This window comes from Erythrolamprus reginae, chromosome Z (assembly GCF_031021105.1).
Source record: "Erythrolamprus reginae isolate rEryReg1 chromosome Z, rEryReg1.hap1, whole genome shotgun sequence".
In the NCBI taxonomy this organism is placed as follows: Eukaryota; Metazoa; Chordata; class Lepidosauria; order Squamata; family Dipsadidae; genus Erythrolamprus; species Erythrolamprus reginae.
The window spans coordinates 89599550-89617944 of record NC_091963.1 but is presented as its reverse complement, the minus strand read 5'-3'; the positions used below and the strand labels follow the sequence as shown (position 1 = coordinate 89617944).

The 18395-nt window shown below is 38.9% G+C and overlaps 1 protein-coding gene across 1 annotated transcript in view; it reads left to right on the top strand.

Annotated features, from left to right (window-relative positions):
* Positions 1–13375, top strand: part of ZNF830 (zinc finger protein 830) — a 63670-nt gene extending 50295 nt beyond the window's left edge. Inside the window, exons 6-10 of the mRNA XM_070728897.1 lie at positions 6480–6570; positions 8818–8881; positions 11050–11130; positions 11769–11845; positions 12532–13375. Coding sequence (XP_070584998.1) covers positions 6480–6570; positions 8818–8881; positions 11050–11130; positions 11769–11845; positions 12532–12712 — 494 coding nt within the window. The 3' untranslated portion in view covers positions 12713–13375. The remainder of the gene's footprint in view (positions 1–6479; positions 6571–8817; positions 8882–11049; positions 11131–11768; positions 11846–12531) is intronic.
* The last annotated feature ends 5020 nt before the right edge of the window (positions 13376–18395 follow it).

Sequence of the window (18395 nt, the reverse complement as noted above, 5' to 3'; positions counted from 1 at the left end):
AAAAAGATAAATCTGAACTCTACAAAATAAGGGAAAATTGGTACAAATGGCTCAAACAGAAAAAAATACATTAAAAATTTAAAGAAAGGCAAACTAGAAAATATAGAAACACTGCACCATAAATTGATGGAACAGGAAACCCCTAAAAATGAATCCGTATCTTCCTCAGAAATACCCAAAATGATTACAATATAATATACAGAACTAAAGAAAGCAAACACACAATTCCACACACTAGATACAAATACTCAATATTAGGTCATTTGATAGTGATAGTCAACAATATGGTTGACAAATTATGTCTTCTATATAACAAATAAATATATGTATGTAGTAAAAGAAAATATTAATTGATGATAGGCAAATAACTATCTATTTGCATATATAGAACACCACTGAAACTGAATATGTTTTATGTTTTTCTTTCTTTATTTCCTTTTTTTGTATGTTCTGTTTGCTTATCATTTTTCTTTTCTTTCTATTGTTATATGTAGAAACTAAATAAAGATTTTTTTTAAAAAAGCCATAATTTTCACTAGTGATTCAAAAACTAATGCAGATAAAGTGAAAACTCGGTAGAAAAATGTTGCCAAAACCGCAGTGTTTATCCACAGACAGAAAAAGCTGTGTGCGCTAGCCCAAATACTCACTTTATAGTAACACAGTTATATCTCAAGTGTACTGTAAATCCTTATTTCTATTACCCATCTTCTTTACTTAATATTAACTGTATTTTTCACACACAGCAATGGCTGCTACTTCTCAAGGAACAGCATTTTATAATATATGCAGTTGCAATCCTTTTGAAAAAATTGGACACACAAGAAAAAAATCTTAGGCTGGTATCAATGTACCATCAATCAATGCAGGAATGAAAATTGGTGACAGTTGTAGAAAGCAACTTGTAAAAGAAAAAAATACTCTGCAGCCGGAAAATTTCAAAGAACCTGTAATTTCCAACACAGAGAATTTTTTAAATCCTGATTTAACGGTAGAGTATTTGAATAAATCACTTTCTAACACTGAAGAATCGCCCGTTGCAAAAAAATGAATCCATTATCCAGCTTATTTCCAAAAAAAATTAAAAAATGTTACAAAACAATTGACCCTTGAGCTGGTAGGTGAAACAGTAGAAAGTGAAGGAAAAAATAATACTGATTCAAAGATCATTCTGCAGCTTAAAGATAAATTTAAATACCCCCATAGCAGAAGTGAAAAGTTTATGATACTGACTACATTACCGAAGAGTTGGACATGCAAAAGAATAGAAAATGAATTTAACATTAGCATTAGAATGGCTGAACTGCGACCGAAGAATTGTGTCCTGACTGGTGGTAATGGTACACACTCAGTACGCATATGTACAACACACCAGAACACTTGGCTCATGATTGAAGAGAGTAAGCTGAAAGATATTCAGATTGGTGAATCCAACCTTGGCGATTACAAAGTATGTCTGTGTCAAATATTGCGTCCAGAAAAGAGCTGGAGTTCTTACCTCAATATTTGCAAAAAATGTCGTTCAGTATTGGCTCTCAAAGAAAAAATATTAAATCATTTTGAAGAGGCTATGGTAGATAATATAACTTATGAACAGTAGATATCTGTTGACAGATGTACTTTTGACACTGTTTTTAGAAGTGCAGAAGATTTTCTAGAATGGTTTTGTGAATAGCTGATATTCCTTAAGAAACACTCATTTATACCTCGGCAATAGTCTGACTACTACAATCACCTCAAAAAAAAAAGCATCAAACAGAATGAGGCAGTAATAAGCTTAGACTTTTCAGAGAACTCTTCCTTTGTTGAAGGAATGGAGGAAGAAGTACAGTATAGTCATGTCACTGGAACAATGAACAAGCAACTGTGCACCCTTTTGCAATCTATTACAATGAGAATGGGGAAATAAAGTACAAAAGTGTAGTTATGGTATTTGGGTGCTTCATGATTCAATAGCTGTTCATTTGTTCCAAAAAAAAATTGTTAGTGATAAAAATGGACATTCTACCAAGTTTGAGCAAGGTCTACTGCTTCTCAGATGGCTTTTCTGCACAGAAAAAGAAAAAAGAAAACTTTATAAATGTATGCCATCACAAGAAAGATTTTGGAGTGGAAGCTGAATAGCACTTTTTTTGCCATTGTTCATGGCAAAGGTGTATGTGATGGTTTAGGAGGCACCGTGAAATGCCTTGCAGTTTGAGCCAGCCTCCAGAAGCCGTATTCAGACCAAATCTTAACACCCATACAACTTTTCAAATGGAGTGAGAAAACTATTCTTAACATCCAGTTCATGTATTGTGCAAACCAGGACCAAGAAGAGGAGGGGAGTTCGTTAAAATATCGGTTACAGGAAGCAGAACCCATCAAAGAGACTCAGCAATACCACACTTTTATTCCATGTAGTGAAACAGAAATAAAAACAAGGATTTTTCCATTCAGCAATTAGAGTGAAGTCCATAAAGTGGTAGAAGGTGGCACAAGATTGGCAATGGATGACATAACTGGTTATGTGACCTGTGAATATGATCGGCGCTGGTGGCTGGCTACTGTACTCTCCAAAGTTTGTGAAAATGAAGAAGTAGAATGGACTTTTTTTCATCCTTCTGGTCCGGCGCCATCCTTTGTGTAGCCAAGAAAACCAGACATTTAAAAAGTTAACAAAAATCAGATATTAACTCAGAGCTGAACACCACGACAATCCGTACATACTCTTTGATACAAAAGGAAATGGCCATTGCTAGTAAGCGCTTATGGATAACATTACATTTCATCCACTAGAAGGGACAAATTGATGATAAAAGGCCAGATTAAAACGTACTATTAATTGTTTGATTAGTTCATATTTTATCGAGGATTTAACTACTATACTATTCTTAAACACTTCATAAAAGCCATGTTTAGTGATATAATTAAAAAATTGTTATATATATAAATAGGTGTTAACAATATTGGTTCTTTTAATCTTGTTTTTAACATGTAATTAGGATGAGACTATTTAGAAAATCACATTATTACCTTTTTTCATTTGGTTTGTTCAATACATTCAGGTTGAAAATGCTGAGCAAGTTGTGTTATAATGATTAAGATGTAATTTATTCAGGCACTTAAGTATTTTGTGTTGGCTTATTATTGCATATAAATGTTGAATTCAATAAGTTGTAATTTGAAAAGAAAAAAGGAAGAAACACAAACATAATATCAGATGATTCAAGGTTTTTTAAAAATTGATAGCGTTAGGGTCCCAAGTTGAATCCCTGTACAAATAACTAAGAACATTAAGTAACACACGCATTTTTTCACAATTTTAAAATGTACGTTTTTTCACAATTGCGCATCGAAACTTGGAATTTGATTTTTCTCCAAGACAAAATATAAAGAAACATAGTCTTGTGACATATCAAATGAAAGCCAGTACCGTTCTGAAAATAATTTTGCCTCTCCCATCTCTTTATCTTAATTCTAGCCCAAGATATTATAAAAAGTGTAAAGTCATACCAGGCCAAAATTTGCACTTTTTCAAAACTTTAGAAGTCTGTAAAAAATTAACTGATGAAGAAAAAAATCAAAACTTTTAATTTATATTTAACTAAAGTAATACTTCATTAAAAAAATCTAAACAAGTCAGGTAAAAAAAATATTCATAATTGGATCACTTGATATGGAACGACCCGCCTACTTGTCTCTGAGGCGATCTCCGTATCCTACTCCCATTTTATTTTATTTTATTTCTATTCACTATTGTAGAACAGGTTATTGTTTAGCTAAATAATAGTGAGAAGGAGAAGGATTTCCTTATCCTTCCTTTTCACTGTTTTTCAGGGCAACCTTTATTTGAGTTTAAAAGCCTGCCTCAATCAATATATGGAGTAAAAGTCAAGTGACAGGAACAGCATAACAGGAACAGGAACAGCACAACAACATTAACTGATGACAGTTAATGTTGTTATGCTGTTCCTGTTATGCTGTTCCTGTCACTTGACTATTGCTCCATATATTGATTCCATAAGCATAACTCATTAAAATGGAAGGTGACAGACTTTGCTGCCTTCTCTCTCTGATTGGCCTTGACTCCAGGTTCTTTCATGAATTATTTTCAGCAATATCATGATTGCAGGAGACAAACATAGAGTTAGGTATTCTGCATGGTATTTAAACAGGCTTGATTTCTTATTTTTTCCACATTTCTTCCCTAGTGTTTGTGCCTACACAGGCTCAGCACTTTCCATATCAAAAACCTGAACATGACTAATATGACAGATGAGGTGTGCATATGTATGAACTAATAGTAGACCCAGAATATGAGAATCAATCTGGAGCAATTTATTAGCATCCCAGCTAGCTCTAACATGGTCACCAGTGCTTTCACAGACGTATGCTGCAATTAACTGATTAGCTTGCACATGAAATTCAGTCTACTTCAATAATGGATCTCTTGGAATAAATGGGCCTCCACACCTGGGCAAAGGAAATAAATATTGAAACGAATAATGAAAATGCTGGATTGCAAGCATAGAATAGTCCTGTATAGAAATAGTAGTGTCATTTGTGCAAATATAATAGTAGTGTCATTTGTGCTATTTGGACAGGGAGTCTCTACTCACAGTTGCTCATGCCCTTATCACCTCAAGATTCGACTATTGCAATGCCCTCTACATGCAGCTACCTTTGAAGAGTGTTTGGAAACTACAAATCGTCCAGAATGCAGCCACACAAGCGGTCATGGGTCTTCCTAGGCATGCCAATATTTCTCCAACACTCTACGCACTGCATTGGCTGCCAATCGGTTTCCAGACACAATTCAAAGTGTTGGTAATGAGCTATAAAGCCCTACATAGCATCGGTCAGATTACTTCTGGGACCGCTTTCTGCCATATGAGTCCCAGCAACCGGTTAGGTTCCACAGAGCCTGCCTTCTCCATGTCCTGTCAACTAGACCAGTGATTTTCAACCTTTTTTGAGCTGCAGCACAGTTTTTACATTTACAAAATCCTGGGGCACACCACCAACCAAAATGACACAAAATGACACTAACACAGTACATATTATACATATAGTTAATAATATAGTTTCTAAATGTATTTATACTCACTTAGTGTGAAACCTGGGCCTGTTTCAGTGAACACAAAAGGGATATCCTGACAGGAATGGTAGAAAGACACACACGAAGCTCTTCCTCAACAGTTCTGATAAATACCTGAGGTTATGGGTTCAAATCCCATGGTCAGCTGGGTGCAGGAGCCTTGGTTCTGTCTGTTTTGATGGTGTATATAGAGATTTGAGCTCTTTAAGAAGATGACCTTTCAGGAGGTCATATACAATATAGATAACATTGTGATGTGTTGTATATCACCCTCTGCGGGGGCCTCTTATAAAAAGAGAAAGTTCAAATATCTATATACACCATCAGGATATACATAACCAGTTGAGGCTTCATCTAGTGGTGGCAACATTTACCTCCAGTCCTGACCAGGATTAGAAATCGGGACCATGGGGAGGAGTAGCAGCTTCAACTACTCGCCACAGCCACACAATGACAAGTGTGCGACAGCCCGAGCAGGGACCTTCCTAAGTGTGGTTCATTGCTAGTGGTTGGGATGAATCCTAGAAGGTGAGTGTTCTCTGTGCCTCCACTCTTCCTGTCACTGATAGCTGGAGGGATTGTAAAGAGAATGTTTATGTTCGGATGGTGGCGGCTGACGGTGGGCCAGATAAATGGTCTCCGTGGGCCGTATCCGGCACGTTGGCCGTAGCTTGGGGACCCATGTTTAATTTCCCCACGGTACACCTGACCATGTCTCACAGCACGCTAGTGTGCCGCGGCAGGCTGGTTGAAAAACATTGAACTAGACAATGTTGCTTGGCAGGGCCTAGGGGAAGAGCCTTCTCTGTTGGGGCCCTGGTGCTCTGAAATCAGTTCCCTAAGGAGATTTGCACTGTTCCCACCCTCCTTGCCTTCTGTAAGGGTCTTAAGACTCACTTATACCACCAGGCTTGGGGCAATTAGACCTTAGCCCCCTGGCTGATGAATGTTAGGTATGGTTGTTGTTTGAATGGGTATGATTGATTTTTAATATAATTAGGATTTTAAAGTAGTTTATTTAGTTTTAATTAATTGGATTTAGACTACTGTATTTTATTGTTTCATACATTGTAAGCCTCCCCGAGTCCTCAGAGAGAGGCGGCATATAAATCCAATAAATAAATAAATATGACATTGTATTTATTGTCATAATTTGCTATATGTGTAGTTCTTTTTGCCAATTCCTGTTCAAACTGCATTAATTTAATCTCAATCTCAAATCAGAATTTCTTGCTCAGTTCCTTCTAAATTTGATCTATTGGTGTGGTTTTACATGGAAAGAATCTTAAACCAACGTTTTTTCAGTTTATTCTATGTATTATTCACAATTAATGTATCTATTTTGGTAGTAAATCATTTATTTTTAGACTGTGCTTAAATATAACCTTGTGTTTTGCAGAACACCTGGAGGACAATGCTTTATCTACTTCTCAGTTATCCCATTCAGAATCTGTACAGAAGGCAGAACTACAAGAAAAAAATCATCAAAGGTCAAGTATCTAGAACAAAAATTAAGTCTACTATTTTAATCTGAATAAATTTGCCCCTTAATTAGAATTAAGCATGGATTAGTATATTTAATTAATATTATCAGAAAATTAAATTACTTATTATAGCATTATATATACCTTATTTTTCGGAGTATAAGACACACTTCCCCCCCCCCCTCCTTAAAAGAACCCGAAAATTTGGGGCGTATTTCAAATGAGCTTTTTTGAAGCTTTTTTTCAGCCATAACGAGGTGCTAGGAGTCAAGCCATCTTCTGTGCTTTGCCTTCTTTTTTCATTGCTTCCCTCTATCAGCTGTGCTTTAGAAGTTGTTTTTTATCCTGCTCAAAACTAGCAAACTAATTTTCTGAAGTTGACCTGACTAAGGACGCTTAGCACGATGAATATCTGGTGAGCAGATATTTTTTTCGTATTTTCCTCCCTAAAAACTAAGCTGCGTTTTACACTTTATTGCATCTTAGACTCTGAAAAATATGGTAGTTTTTACTTAATTATTACAACTGGAGACTTCAGCTTGCAATTTTACTGCCGGCTTCTTCATTGACTTTACTTTTCAGAAGTTGGTTTTGAAGTGCATAAATGTTGATTATATGAGCAATAGATAATGCAGTGTTTGTAAACATCCACTGGTTGCAAAATGCCCACAAACTGATCGTTTGGCTGAGTATGCTGCAATAGTTGTAAAAACTGGTTGTAATAATAATAATAATAATAATTTATTAGATTTGTATTTTTTCAGCGTTGTCATAACAGGGTAGTTGTTTTCAGTTGTTGTTTAACAACTAAACAATTGATAGGCAAGATCATCCTGTAATTATTACAAACACTGCAATTCAGTATCTCCTCAAAATTTATGATATAAAACAATCCTGGATAATGATAGGATTTCCATTATTGTATTTTTGGATAGAAATAGAAACATGATTAAAATATCATTATATAATATTATTTAATAAACGTACATAATTTGAGTTTTGAAGCACAAAATAATATAACATGTTAGTTATTTTGAAGTCATAAGAAAATATGGTTTAAGAATTTGTAATCCTAATTAATATTTTTACATTTTTGGATCAAATAGTCCTTAATCTTAAAAAAAGGAAACTTCAAAGAACTGAAAGCTAAAAATACAATATACTGTATATACTTTTCAGGTCTCTGGCTTTCCAATGAATTTATTAATATAATATGAACAATGCAAGATAATGTAAAATATCACATAATTTGGGCCATCATTACCATAATACACATTGCTGCCTCCTTGGGTGTTAGGAAAAAAATGCCTTTTCCAAAATGGACCACATATTTCCATTCCTTAACAACTGGAAATTTTTTTTTTTTTGTAACTCCTCATGCTCAGTACAACCATGATTATATACATTATGGTAGTTGGTGTAGCCTAAATGAAATCAAATCTTTATTAGTCATAGACCAGCATAATATGTAAAATAAAACCTTAGGATTTAAGCCACAAAACTTTGAATACTTTAAGTATTAAAATAGTTTAGATAAGATTTGGAAACATACAGACTTCAGGACTCGGGTTAAGAGAATTTTCTTAATTTGATGCTAAGGCTTGCAATAACTAAACTTTTTAAATATATCAGTAATTATAAAATGAATGTTAATATTTTAGATACTTGTCACTTAACAACAACAATTGAGCCAGGAATTTTGGTTATAAGTTATTACAATCATTAAGATTTGATTTTAATACCATTTTTATGAGTATCATAAAGCCAGTCACCATGGTTGTTAAGCAAATCACATAGTCATTAAGCAAATCCATTCTTTTAAATGGGCATTTTTTGTTGGAAACAAAAAACATCAGAAACCAGCAAAAAATGTTGCATATCACAGTCATGTAACTGTGGGACCCTGCAGCTAGTCATAAATACTTACTGGTTGCCACACATTTGAATGTGATCATATGATTGCAAGAGGGGTTGCAGAAACCAAAATATCCAGGACAAGTCTTAAATAACTATGGGAGTCTGTTTTAACTTCAAATGATCATTAAATGACTGGTCATTAAGTAAAGATTACTAGTATTGTATTTTAAGATGGCTTTATGTTGGCTTACTTACTTTGATCTTTATTTGCTCTTACACTCAGTTTAAATACGGTAGTTCATTTGTTAGAGTATTTTGAGGTAATTCTCAAAATACTGTAACAAATGAACTATTTAAACTGAGTGTTAAATATTAATTATTGCCTTAACATTTCAGAAGAGAAAATACTGCAGAGGCCTTACCAGAGGGATTTTTTGATGATCCAGAAGTGGATGCAAAGGTGAGTATTTAATTGTTTCAGCTCATATGAGTTCTTTGGCATGTGACACATTTTGCCTACATCATAACTTGTATTATTACTATAGCAATAAATAATATCACCATCTTATTTATTGCAATAAGAATACTATTGAGGTATTTGAGCAAAAGGCAGGATATATCAAGCAAATAAATAAATGAGCGATTCAAGGACTTCTAGTTGCTATAATGGAATAGATCCTAAAATTGTTGATATGCTTGTCTGTGACTTGACTGATACTATAAAATGTAACTGATATTTTAATATTATTGATATAGTTAAACTCAAACAAACAAATAAATAAATAACTTTTCAAGATCTTTTTCTTTCGCAAGAAGTTGGAATTGAGTGAGTGAATTTTTTTTTAGTCTCACAAACTTTTGTTTATCTGCAAACGACAGCAGGAAATGTGACAGAGAAACCTGATGGGGCTGGGCTGGGGCAACAGCGCACATGTCCACAGAGAGGGCTTGCGTTTTTACCTCTGGCATGCATGCTATAGGTTCGCCATCACTGCTTTAGGCTATATTGTAGAAATGATAGATAAATGCAATAAATCATTCACATATTGTGATTGCATCATACAAAATTAAATTGATCACATTACAATATTTACAATAGTAATAAAAATATAATTTCTTCTTCTGCCTAGCATACAAAACCTAATTCTATTACTTTCTTCTATATTAACCTTAATGTGCTATTTACATGCTATTTACTTCCTTTCAGTCAATCAATTAATCAGTGTATACAAGATTTAATCAGATCTTGCAAATACTGTATACAATTTACTGATACTTTAAATGGATGCATAATAAGGCAAAAATAGTACACAAGATTTGGGTAATCAATTTTTTGTGATGCCAGAATACTGACGGATCATGTAATCTACATTGCTTGATATTTCAAGTAAGTGAGCAAGAAATGTACTAGGGATTAGTCTCTGGGTTAACATTTTGAGCATCTAGCCTGTTTCTTCTAATATGTCCCTTACTAAACACACTTTCCTTTGCCATCAGGCAGATTTTCTATACATGATCTTAAGTGAGATTATCCCAAGTAGCTGTGAATTATTGAGTTGAGCTTCATAAGCAGACACCCCTTTGCCTGTAACATGTCATAGATTTGAAACAATATGCATTTTTAGTTGTTGATAATAATTAGGAAAATAAGGTGTGTTTGTGTACACAATATATAGTACATTGTGTGTGTATGTATGTACATGAGATATAGTACAGTGTTTGTGTGTGTGTGTGTGTATCGAGTATGCATCTTTAGTTGTAATCAAATTGTCAGTATTATTGGCCTTTTTAGTTGTCCTGTATTGGTGATGGCAAACCTATGGCATGCGTGCCACAGGCGGCACGCAGAGCCATTTCTGAGAGCATGCAAGCGTGCTGGCCAACTGATTTTCAGCCTTCTGGAGGGGAGGAGGAGGCCATTTTTGCCCTTCCCAGGCTTCAGGAAAGATTCTTGAAGCCTGGGGAAGGCAAAAAACAGCCCAACGGGCCTATCAGAAATTCACAAACAAACTTCGGGTAGCCCCGTTGGGCCCATTTTTCACCACCCATAGGCTCCTTAGGCTTTCTTGAAGCCTGGGGAGGACAAAAACCAGCCCTACAGGTTTTCCGGAAATCCAGAGGTTTTAGTGAGGCCTGCATGCATGCATGCATGGTGAGAGTTGTTCATGCATGTGCAGGGGGAAGGGCATTGCATTATGGGTGTGGGTCTGTGCACAAGCCCTATCACACAGGCACACGCACTTTTTGCACTTAAGCAACAAACAAACACGGTTCACACATTCTGCCTATTAAATGTTGCATGGGTACCTATTAAAAACTTATTGGTGAGAGTGTATTTCTGGAAAAAAATCTGTCTGGTGCTCATTCCCACTGGTCATACAATATTGTAGAATTGATATTTGGACTTTGGATTTCCTGCATGTAAAAAAAGTACATCTGCCACTGAAATGGGGGCGGAGAGGGGAAGCATTCTCAGTGAAACTTAATTTATAGAGGAAAAGAGCTGGACAATCATTATTAAGCAAATTTGAGGAAGAAGGAAAGTCTACCACTGAAAAAGTACATGTGACAAAGATAATAATGCTTGTTGAATTTTAATTTTACCTTGTATGTGTATGTGTGTTCTAGGTTCGCAAGGTTGACACTCCAAAGGATCAGATGGACAAAGAATGGGATGAATTCCAGAAAGCTATGAGACAAATTAATACAGTAAGTTGGTATTCCCCGTTTTGAAATTAATGCCTATACAGAAATGAAACTTGGTAGAAGTGATTTTATCTGCCAGTCTCAGTGTAATTTATATGGTAGATGAATGGATGGCAGGAATTGGAAGGGTCGTCCCATATACAATATCCATCATACAAATTAGGAATTTTCTTTTCCTTTCTGATGGCTCTAAGTCCAGATCATACATTCCTTTATGAAGATGCTAAATTAATCCAATCCTTTGAATTGAATAATAATATACCATGCTATTAAATGGATAAATTGCTTTTATATCTTTCTTTATAGTGTCTTTGTCAAAAGGTAATTCTGAAAATTATTGACTTTTTAAAGTATTTTCCTACTGGCACTTGGGCCATTTCTGTCCTCTTTTTTGGTGCAGTGGAGGATGCAGCACCTAATCCCTGTTTTCTTTTTGCTTAACTCTTTCAAGAGTTAAGACTTAGGAGGGAAGATTTTGCTGCCAGCGGAAATGTACATGGACTGGCAATTCCAGAGTTTTAATTACACTGAAAAGAAAGGAAACTACATTGTTGTATTTCTTTATGTTCCATGGAAGTCAGAGAAATACCTCCAGAAAATTGAGTCTAAAGTGGCTTTATTTTTTTTATATTTTGTGTTAGATTTCAGAAGCAATAGTGGCTGAAGAAGATGAAGAAGGGCGACTTGACCGTCAAATTGGAGAAATTGATGAACAAATGTATGTAGCTCAAATTTTGTCTTAAAATGCTATTTATGAACAGAGTTTCTCAAAAACTACTTAAATAGTGTTTTATATTGCTTTGGTAAGTCTATACTTGAAATACTGCAGCCAGTTTTAGTCAACATAATATGAAAAGGGTGTTGAGACTCTAGATTGCAGAGAAGAGCAACTAAGATGATTGAGGGCTGGAGCCTGAAACATGATAAATGGTTTCAGGAACTTGCTATGTCTGGTCTAACGAACAGAAGAACTAGGGGAGACATGATAGCAGTCTTGCAATATTTGAGGAGCTATCACAAAGAAGAGAGGGGTCAATCTATTTTCTAAAGCAAGAAAAAAGCAACTGATGGAAACTTATTAAGTTAAGATATAACCTAGAACAAGGACGAAATTTCCTAAAAGGGAGAACAGTTAATCAGTGGTACAGTTTGCATCCAGAAGTTGTATGTGCTGCATCACTGGAGATTTTTAATTTATTTATTAAATGGTTGTTGGGGTGCAATTTAGGCCTGAGGTCCCCTCCGATTTACCTCTGTATGTATATATCCAATCACACTTGGCCAATAAAGAATTTTACTCTATTTTTTACATGAAGTTGCATCCCATGAATTTATAAGTTTTAGGTTTTTACCTTTTTACTTAATCAGAAAAAAGGGCAAACTGTTTATTTTATTTTACCTTAGAGAATGTTTCCGTCGTGTTGAACAACTGCGTGACCGCCAGGAAATAAGAAAAGATAAATTAAAGGAAGCCATGAGTCAAACAGTCACACAGACTAAAGAGGATGATATTGATAGTAATGATGAAGATGAATTGCAGGACTTGCTGTCTCAAGACTGGAGAGCAAAAGGAACAATATTGTAACTGCCTGAGAAGAGGAATTAATTTTCTAATTGTGTCATTGTTCTTTTATTGTGTACTAACACTTTTCATACATACATATGTATATATATGAAGTCTTGTAGGTGTTAAAACTATTGTTGAATGTCATAAAGTATTTTTTAAAACTATTATAGCTGTTATGGAAATTTTAAAAATATTTATTCATGCCACTGCTGTGATAGCAGTAGCTTTTAAATATGCATTTAAATGTGCAGTTCAACATCACAAGTGTTTATCAGTTAGAACTGTTTTATTGTCTTAAATAGAAACCTGTTTATTTTTATTTCCTGCACTTAATATATGCTACAGTTGTTGCCTCCATACTATATTGGAAACTTAATGTTAACTTGTGTTTCCTCTGATTCATAAATTAGCTATTAGCTCAGTCATCTTTTATAAATCTAAATCTATTGCTTCACTGAAATTTACTAGTGCATTTTGTAACCTTGCATCGAATAATTGTTTATTTGATAGAGAGATTCATTGGCAAATATCAGTAAGCACTTACCAATATATAATCTTTAATTTAATGTATTGTATTTCTATTCCACCCAACTCCCGAATAACTCTTGGAATCTTGGAAAAGGATGCTACATTAAATTGAGTATCATGGGTTTTCCAAATAAATATATTCTTTTCACATAATGATAGATCTTCCTTCTTTCCTCCTGCATAATGTCATGAGCCCACTCCTAAAGATTATTGACTAATGCTTTTATAAACGTGTCTAAATTATATTGAACCAATATTAGGAATGAACATTTGGGGTTTAGCTGGATTAAACTGGCAGTAAATGAATGGTTACTGAATAAATTAGTTTCACAAACAATTTGATAATGTGGCCCCTTAGTGCAGCGTTTCCCAACCGGTGTGCCGCGGCACACTGGTGTGCCGCGAGACATGGCCACGTGTGCCGCCAAGCTTCAGCTGGGCGGGGGGCTGCCGGTACTTCCGTCCTGGGGCTCCCGCTCGCAGCTGTCCCCCGCCTCCTGCTCGATGCCGCGGTTTTCGGCGCTCTCCTGCTGGGCCCCAAAGAAGGAAGGCAGGAAGAAGGAGAGCTCCATTCTTCGCACCTTTTTCCCGCCTTCTTTCTTTGGGGCCCAGCAGGAGAGCGCCGAAAACCGCTGCATCGAGCAGGAGGCGGGGGACAGCTGCGAGCGGGAGCCCCAGGACGGAAGTACCGGCAGCGCCCCGCCCAGCTGAAGCTCCTCTGGGGTCGACGGCAAGTGTCCGATGGGAGCGGGGGGGGGGGTGGCCGCAGCGGCCGCAGGCAGTCGGGGGAGATGGCGGCGGCGAGAGGGATCGCTCTCTCTCTCTCTCTCAGCTGACTGCAAGTGGGAGCCCTGACGGTGGCGGTTGGACGTGCTGCTGGACGTCGTACATGCTGGCGCTGCGTGCCTGGCATATACGGTGTCCAGCACCACGTCCAGCTGCCGCCGTCAGGGCTCCCGCTTGCAGTCAGCTGAGAGAGAGAGAGAAAGAGAGACATATAAGAGGCAGAGAGAGAGAGAAAGAGAGACATAGCAAGAGAGGCAGAGAAAGAGAGACAGAGCAAGAAAGAGAGACAGCAAGAGAGGCAGAGAAAGAGAGAGAGAGAAAGAGAGACAGAGCAAGAGAGGCAGAGAGAGAGAAAAAGAAAGAGAGACATAGCAAGAGAAAAAGAGAGACTTAGCAAGAGAGGCACAGAGAGAGAGAGAGAGAGAAAGAAAGAGAGACATAGCAAGAGAGACAGAGAGAAAGAGAGATAGCAAGAGAGGCAAAGAGAAAGAAAGAGACATATAGCAAGACAGTGAAAGAGAGAGCAAGAGAGAGAGAAAAAAGCAAGAAAGAGATAGCAAGAGAGACAGAGAGAGAGAGCAAGGGAGAGAGAAAGACATAGAGGAAGGGAAGGAGGGAGAGAGAAAGAGAGCAAAAAAGAGGAAGAAAGAAAGAGGGATGGAGAGAGAGAATGAAGGGAAGGAAGGAAAAGAGAGAAAGAGGGAGAAATAGAGCGAAAGGGAGGAAGAGAGAGGGTTTTTTTGTCCAAACTTTTCTTTAGCCCGCCCCCCCCCTTTCAGTGTTCCCCAGGATTTTGAAAATACGAATAATGTGCCGCGGCTCAAAAAAGGTTGGGAAACACTGCCTTAGTGTATACATGTGTAAACTGTATGTAAACTCTCTTCTGAGCCTTATAATTAGCAGTGTCCTTTATACAAAGAAATATCATATGACAAAATAAATAAAAATTAAAAGTCTCAAGTTTATTTACTTTGACATTGATTAGAAAAACAAAATTTTGAAGAGTACAGTTACAGTCATTCCACTAAAGTATCAGTGAAACCTAGATACTAGGTTAAAATTTGCTAAAAAAAAATTAGATGCAAAATATAGTCATTTTATGGATAATAATTAAAGCTATATTCTAAGATTTTAAACATGAAAATAAATTTGAGTGAAAGCATAAAGAGTTAATATATACTGTATTTTTCAGTGTACAGTGGTCCCTCGACTTGCGCGTTCTCGATTAGCGCGAAACGCTGCAACGCGGTTTTTCAAAAAATATTATTTAAAAAAATAAAATATTAAAAAATAATTTTTTTTTTATTCTGTTCCCTGAATGGAGACCGCCGGCCGCTCAATCGGGCCGGCAGGGAACAGAATGGAGCCTTCCGCGGCGGGGCTGGTAAGGGGGGGAGCCGAGGGGGGAGCCGAGCCCAGCCCCGTGGCATTCGCTTTCCTCCCGCCGGCAGCCGACTGATCGTGGGCTCCTTCGCAACCTCGGAGAGCTTCCTGGTTTTCGTGAGCTTTCATGCCCCGGAAGCTCTCCGAGGTTGCGAAGGAGCCCACGATCAGTCTCGGCTGCGGGTGGGAGGAAGGCGAATCCCCCGTGGGCTCCGTTACATCTTCCGCTGCCAGCCAGGCCATGCTGGCGGCAGCGGAACAATCGCTGGCTGTCAACTTTTCTTTTTAAAACTGGGCAGGAGCTGACTTGCCTCCCCAGTGCTAAAAAGAAAAGTTGACAGCCAGCGCTGCGACTGACGGAATGCTGAGCCTCCCGGTGGAAGGCTGCCGCTTGGCCGGGGAGGCTCGGCCGAAAGGGGCTGGAGCGGCAGAGCCGAGCACGCCTTCCGCCCGGGAAGTCCTGCCCCTTCATCCCCACCCCTCGCCCCTGTGGTCGGCGGGGATGAAAGGGCAGGACTCCCTGGGTGGAAGGCGTGCTCGGCTCTGCCGCTCCAGCCCCTTTCGGCCGAGCCTCCCCGGCCAAGCAGCCAGGGAAGTCGAGCCAGGCGTGGCGGCGGCAGCGCTGCTTCTCCGGTCGCCCGGTCCTCTCCTGCCTCCTGCGCCGATGTTCCCCGCTGCGACGGAAGGCAGTCGCTTGGCTAGGGAGGCTCGACCAAAAGGGGCTGGAGCGGCAGAGCCGAGCATGCCTTCCGCCCGGGAAGTCCTGCCCCTTCATCCCCACCCCTCGCCCCTATGGCCGGCTCATCCAGGGGGGCGTGTGTGGACTGGCAAGCGGCAAGTGATCTGGCGGGAAGACCAAGGGAAGGTTCCTTCAGCCGCCCAACACCTGATCCGCTCCGCAGCGCGGCAGCAGCGAGGAGCCGAAGATGGGGTTTCCCCTTTGCCTTTACCCCATCTTCGGCTCCTCGCTGCTTCCGCGCTGCGGAGCAGATCAGCTGTTGGGCGGCTGAAGGAATCTTCCCTTGGTCTTCCCCGCCGCCCACACGCAAACTCCACCATCTGCGCATGTGCGGCCATGAAAAAAATGGCGCACATGCGCAGATGGTGGTTTTACTTCCGCATCCAATATAACGCGGAAATCGGTTAGCGCGGGAGGTCTTGGAACGTAACCCCCGCGCTAACCGAGAGATCACTGTATAAGACTCACCGCTGTATTAGACGCACCTAGATTTTAGAGGAGGAAAACAAGGACAACTGCTGTAGTATTATATTGTTTAATAAAATACCAATGTAGCCAAATACTTTTTATAACCATGTATACTTTTTAAAACCATGCACACTTTTTACAAACTTCAAACCTGACAGCTTCAAGACTAGTGGACTTCAACTCCCAGAATTCCTCCACCAGTCATGCTAGCTTAGAAATGGAAATTGAAGTCCACAAGCCTTAAACTTGCCAGGTTTGAAGACCCTTGCACTCCTAACCTCTAACTCAAACAAACAAACAAACGAGGACAGTTCATTTTGTTAGTTGTTCCTTTAGTCACAGAAATGGCTAGTGATAGAGTCATTTACAATTACAGTTCCCTGCTAAGGTTGCCTTAATATTACTACTATACCATGAGGTTTTCAAAGACCCCTCTCTTGACTACTCCAATTTTCACAATTGAAGTGCATGGAAATATGTGGTGATGATGATAAACCTGAAATATTCCTTAAAAAGCGTGTTTCTAGAGCAGTGATTTTCAACCTTTTTTGAGCCGCGGCACATTTTTTACATTTACGAAATCCTGGGGCACACCACCAACCAAAATGACACAAATCAAATAAATAAATAAATACATACATACATACATACATACATACATACATACATACATACATACATACCACCCTCATATACAAACCCATGTAACATCCCCTTATAAATACAGTCAATCATCAATCATCCCTCAAATTTATACCACTGTCTCATTTCTGGGTACTTCTGTCTTTCCCCCTTTTCTCTCTCATTCCTTCTCCCTCTCACTTCTCCTCTTTTTCCATCCCTGTCTCTCACCCCCCCCCCCCCCCTTATGTGTGTGTGTGTATACACACTGGAACCATTTCTAAAACCAGTTGAGGGCTGGGGTTTTTTTCTCTTTTATTCTTTTCAAAAACAGGTGTGGGCTGGGGGGGGTTCTTATTATTTGGGTGCTTTTTACCATATGCTTCAAGAATCACCTCTCTCTCTTGTTTCTCTCTCCTCTCATTCTCTGCCTCAATCATTTTCTCATTTCTCCTTTTTTCTCCCCTTTTTGTTCTCATTTCTCTCTCCTTTCCTCTCCTTATCTGTCTCTCTTGCTTTCTCTTTCTCTTGCTATCTCTTTTTCTCTCTTGCTTTCCTTCTCTCTCGTTCTCTCTCTTATTTTCTTTCTCTTTCTCTCTTCTTTCTCTCATGCTTTCTCTCTTGTTCTTTATCTCTCTGTTGCTCTCGTTCTCTCTCTTATTTTCTTTCTCTCTCATGCTTTCTCTCTTGTTATTTCTCTCTCTCTTGCTCTCTCGTTCTCTTATTTTCTTTCTCTCTCTCTCTTGTACTCTCTCTCTTGTTCTCTCTTTTATTTTCTCTCTCTTGTTCTTTCTGTCTCTCTCTCTCTGTTGCTCTCTCTCTCTCGTTCTCTCTCTTCCTTTCTTCTCTGTGGAGGCCGGCAAAGGTTTTCCTTAGTTTGAATGTTCTGAGCAAGCTGGCAGGGGGATGGGAAGCAGCCCCTTTACTGACAGCCCGGGACAGGACTGTGAGAGGGGTGGGCGTTCCCACAGCGCTCGGAGCAGCTAGCGGCCGGATCGCCAGCGCCGCTGCAGCCACCGCTGTGGGAGGAGCCGCGCCCCAAGAAAGCCGAAGAGAAGGACAGATCGGGCAGGCGGGGACAGCCACAAGTGGAAGCCTCAGCCCTGGAGCTCCCACTTGCAGAAGCCGCCCCTTCCCCGGCTATTGCCCGCCGCCGCTATTAGCGACGAGAAGCCA